Raw genomic sequence first — 4,583 nt, forward strand, 5'->3', positions numbered from 1 at the left:
GAAACTGCAGCGGGCCTATCGGCCCATACTGGGAAGTCCCGTTTACACTCAACCCCTATTGCTCATACAGTATAAGCATCCAACCTATAAGAACATAAGAACATAAGAATGGAGGAAACTGCAGCGGGCCTATTGGCCCATACTGGGCAGTCCCGTTTACACCCAACCCCTATTGCTCATATAAGCATCCAACCTATGTTTGACGCTATTCAGCGTATTCGAGTTAATGATGATATTTGGTAACTTGTTCCATTCATCCACTGCTCTGTTTCCAAACCAGTGTTTACCTATTTCCCGCCTAAATCTAAATTTGTCTAATTTAAAACCATTGTTACGAGTTCGCTCCTGGTTGGATAGTTTGAGTACCTTTGTAATAGATAAACACTGGTTTGGAAACAGTAGTGGATGAATGGAACAAGATACCAAATATCATCATTAACTCGAATACGCTGGATAGCTTCAAACATAGGTTGGATGCTTATATGAGCAATATGGGTTGGGTGTAAACTGGACTGCCCAGTATGGGCCAATAGGCCCGCTGCAGTTTCCTCCATTCTTAAGTTCTTACGTTTTATGTTATGTTCTTATGTGTCATCCGCAAACTTGCTTATGTCACTCCTGATCCCAGTATCTAAATCGTTTATGTAGATTATGAACAAGAGTGGTGTAGATTATGAACAAGGGTAGAGTAGTGTATAGCAATGTGCATGTAGGATATAGAGGGGATGGTGTGTGCAATGGGGTGGTACATGCAAGTGGGCATTTTGTATGTATACAGTGTGCACATTGGGAGAGGTGTACATGGTGTATGGTGACATGTGCAAGCAATGTGTAGTGTGCCATGTACTTGTACTGCAGGTACAGTCTGTACCTGCAGTACTTGGTAACACCAAACCTGTACCGTACAGGTTTGATGTTACCAACTATAGTGTGTGGTCTACAAGGACGTGAACTGACGCGCGGTCTACGTTTCCTGACGAAGTTGCACTGAGCTGATTTAGTTAACCTAAAAATAATAAATCAGATAATTTTGATACCACCGCAGTCTATATGTATAAAGAAAATCAGTTGTAGACCGCACGCTTGTGTAAATACTTTATCTTCGTAGACCGCACGCTATAGCAGCAGTTTTGGTTTCGTAAATTTGTGTTGCCACCTAATGGTTAACAGCATATACTGTATATTATATGCATCTAACTAATTTGTTACGCTAAGGTTCCCATAGCCTCAAAAATCATATTCCCACAAGCTCTGATATCCGGTATATTAGGCCCCGAGGTTCATGGGCGGCAAAAAAATGGTGTAACGGCAGCACCATCGTGACGAACGAACGCGCCATGCGGTCAAAACCCCTGTAGCCAGCCGCCAGGGAGGAACACAGGATAGCTCGGGACAAGGGTTTGCCCGCCCGCCTGCCTGCCTGATACACCGCCAGTTGCCTTATCCTACAGAGGTCCTTACGTAGTCTTAAGAGACTTATTCATTTACAGAAAACCGTGAAATGTTAGACCTTACAAGATTAAAACTTTGTATCTTCAGAAATCAAACAAATTTTCACTTACTAGAGCCCTAAGTCACATGCTCCTCACTTGCAGCTATTACTACTCCGATGGGCATGCCCTACACGTGGATAAATGGTTACTGTAATCATGGAAAATTCTTCATTCTGGCCGTAGATAACGTAGCCCTATAAAAAATTATTAAAGGTAATATTTCAGCGCAAGATCAGTCATATTTCCGGGGAGCGCCTGAGCACATTATAGTTTGAGGAAATGTTGATGCACGTGGTTACAGCTACAGCGTCCTGACAGAGTGGGCACCTTTGGCTAGGGGATTAGGACCCCGGTGATTGTCTGCCCTCCTGACCCCCCAGCATAGCTTCTCCACAAAGGCCTAACTCAACAGAACACCAGGCGTTTCCATACAACAGATTGTCATCCACGGTAAAAAACCTAATTTTCAAACCTTAAGCGAAATAATTTAAGACGCTCAAGTCACCATAATTTGAGGACTCAATGGGCAAGAGCTATACGTTAATTACTGTACTACCATAATTTTACACCTAAGTTCAGTAATCTTAATGCCACTTGCCCTCCAATCATCCGCTTACTTGACAACCCTTGGTACTAATTACACTTCACCTCAATCTCATCTTCTATCCAAGTTACAGCGATCACCGCCATTTTAGGTTACAAAAAATAATACACACGGAATCAAAATCACGCGTCATTATTAGCTCATATGATCTAATAAGCCACAGTCTAGTGGTGTTTAACAACCCAACTAGTAAGGCTTGCGTTCACATTTCAAACCTGAGACAGTAATAACGACAAGCATTGAAATAAGATTATTCCAATAATATGCACGAATATGCTAATTCCATGAGACTGTAAATCAGTCCAAGTCGAATGAGGACAATTCAAAATGGGCCAGCCGAAAGGCATTAGTAGTGACCTTGTAGGCAATATCGCTCATTATTCAAGAAAAACAAAAATTATCAGCAGAATACAGGCAGAATGATTAAATACCATGATTGTCAATAAGCCTAACGAGGTGTAAAAGACGAGAGGAGTTATTGAACTATACTGTATGTCGCTTTTAAATCGACCTCGTAAATTACAAGACAAACCCTATCACACAACAGGGAAACTTTACAGAATATGGAAATGTGATGAAACATGTAACAAAGGATGCTGGGGTACAGTACCGTAAAATGTAAAATTTAAGTCCCGCCAAACCGACGCCTTTGTTCTACTTTCCTGTAGATATTTATTTAAGTCGTGGCATTGGGCGACTTCATTTCCCGCCAAACAATTTCACACTAATTATCTAATAATACAGCACAACCAAATAAATTTATTCACTTTATCTAACACCTTACCTGAAACTGGAGAATATGTACGTTCAATAACACTATTTCTATGGGTACCCTACAGATCACAGCACCGTTACTGTGGGCACTTTAGTTTTCACTTGTGATCAATTACTAAAAATTAAACACTGTACTTAAATAAATACACTGAAAAAAAATAATCTTTCACGAGTTAATTCACTGGCTGGTGTACAAGCACTTGGGACGTGGGGACCGGCGTCATCCTCATTTTAGTTTTCTTTATCACTGCTATGGACACTTAACACAACTCTCTATATACTTACACAACATTAGGAGCAGTATCAGCCATTCTGAATGAATTGGGTGGTGGTATCACGTTAAAAAAAATAATATTCGACTGAGAGAGATAGAGCACAGGTCCACTTAGCTCCGCGTTTGTCAGGCAAGAGACTGAGAGTCGTTGAATCACCGGGTTTCCCGCGCACAATTGTTCTCCCACAATGCATTAGTATCGACCAATAAAAACGCAGCGTTTCTATGGCAACGCGTTAGCTCCACCCAATAGGAGGAGTTATTTGAAATACGTCATGCGCCCTTGCCAAACTACTGCTTTAGTTTTTGTATATCAAATATTTATCTCAGCATTTAGAAAAATATATATTAAGTGACCCAAAAAATCTTTTATTATTTGTTCATATACAAGTTTTATATTTTAAACTATAATTCAAGAAAAACTATCTATATATCCATAAAAGACTTTGGCACAGTAGCAGGCAAAACGCGGGCCATCCTACAGCTGCCAGGAACTTCAGGGAGGCCCTACCGCACCGCGCGGTCGCTAAAGTACGCTGTTCGTAGGCCCCACAATTCTCGACAAGCTACAAGTCAACCTCAGTGTATCTTTGTAATATTACTCATATATGTATATACATAATCGAATGCTCCTATGTATAACTTGAAAGTGTGTTTCCCTTTCATAATTACTCCATTATTACAGGGTCCGTCTTTAACCTGTTGCTATTTGTGCAAGATATATGGCGGTGCATGATGCCTTTACTTAGTCACTATAAATATGTTATCATTTTAAAAAGGACAGTGCGCATTTCACGTGCATTTGGCCAAACTCCAAATTTTGACAAGGCAGTCAAACGACTTGGTTAGCTAAGTCTTAGATCATAAGCAAACATATTCTCCACATTAAAAGTATGAGATGAAATTCAACATGAGAAAACTAATTTTCCTCAACGCCGACTGTACATAGGTGGATCTTTAAAAATAGTTATAAATGGAAGTACAAAGGTAACAAATATATGGTGCTGATTTTTAAATCATGCTCATTTTAAAAAATGTGTGGTCTAAAATTCTTGAGACTGACAATTAGTAATGGGAGGACATTTTTTTTTCTTATAGACTGATTTTCAGGCATGTCCTGTTTCCTAAATGCTATTCTCCCCTTCCTCTGTCTCGGGAGGCGGGTGAGTGTCCGGGAGGACTGAGGATTGAGGAACCTTGGGGTGGTGAGGCGACGCTCTCACCCTCCTTCCCCCCCTCCATCCCTCACCGCCGCCACCATGTAACGTGGGAATATGTATACAAGTAGAGTTTCCTCAAACGTTACCAGACTATTTATGTTTATAAAGATGCCAATAAGAATGACATTACTATATCGGTGTAATGGTTATGGGCAGTGTGTTGTATATCAGATTAGGGATGTACGTGCGTAATATTGTCTGGGTGTGTGTAGTGTTGT

The 4,583-nt window shown here is 40.6% G+C and overlaps 1 protein-coding gene across 1 annotated transcript in view; it reads right to left on the reverse strand.

The window, feature by feature from the left end:
* The window catches only part of LOC121877295 (splicing factor U2af large subunit A-like), a 9,116-nt gene extending 5,813 nt beyond the window's left edge, over positions 1-3,303 (reverse strand). Inside the window, exon 1 of the mRNA XM_042382973.1 lies at positions 3,157-3,303. Within this exon, the coding sequence (XP_042238907.1) occupies positions 3,157-3,182 (26 nt within the window). The 5' untranslated portion in view covers positions 3,183-3,303. The remainder of the gene's footprint in view (positions 1-3,156) is intronic.
* Positions 3,304-4,583: the final 1,280 nt, after the last annotated feature.

This window comes from Homarus americanus, unplaced genomic scaffold, assembly GCF_018991925.1.
Source record: "Homarus americanus isolate GMGI-L3 unplaced genomic scaffold, GMGI_Hamer_2.0 scaffold367, whole genome shotgun sequence".
NCBI lineage: Eukaryota > Metazoa > Arthropoda > Malacostraca > Decapoda > Nephropidae > Homarus > Homarus americanus.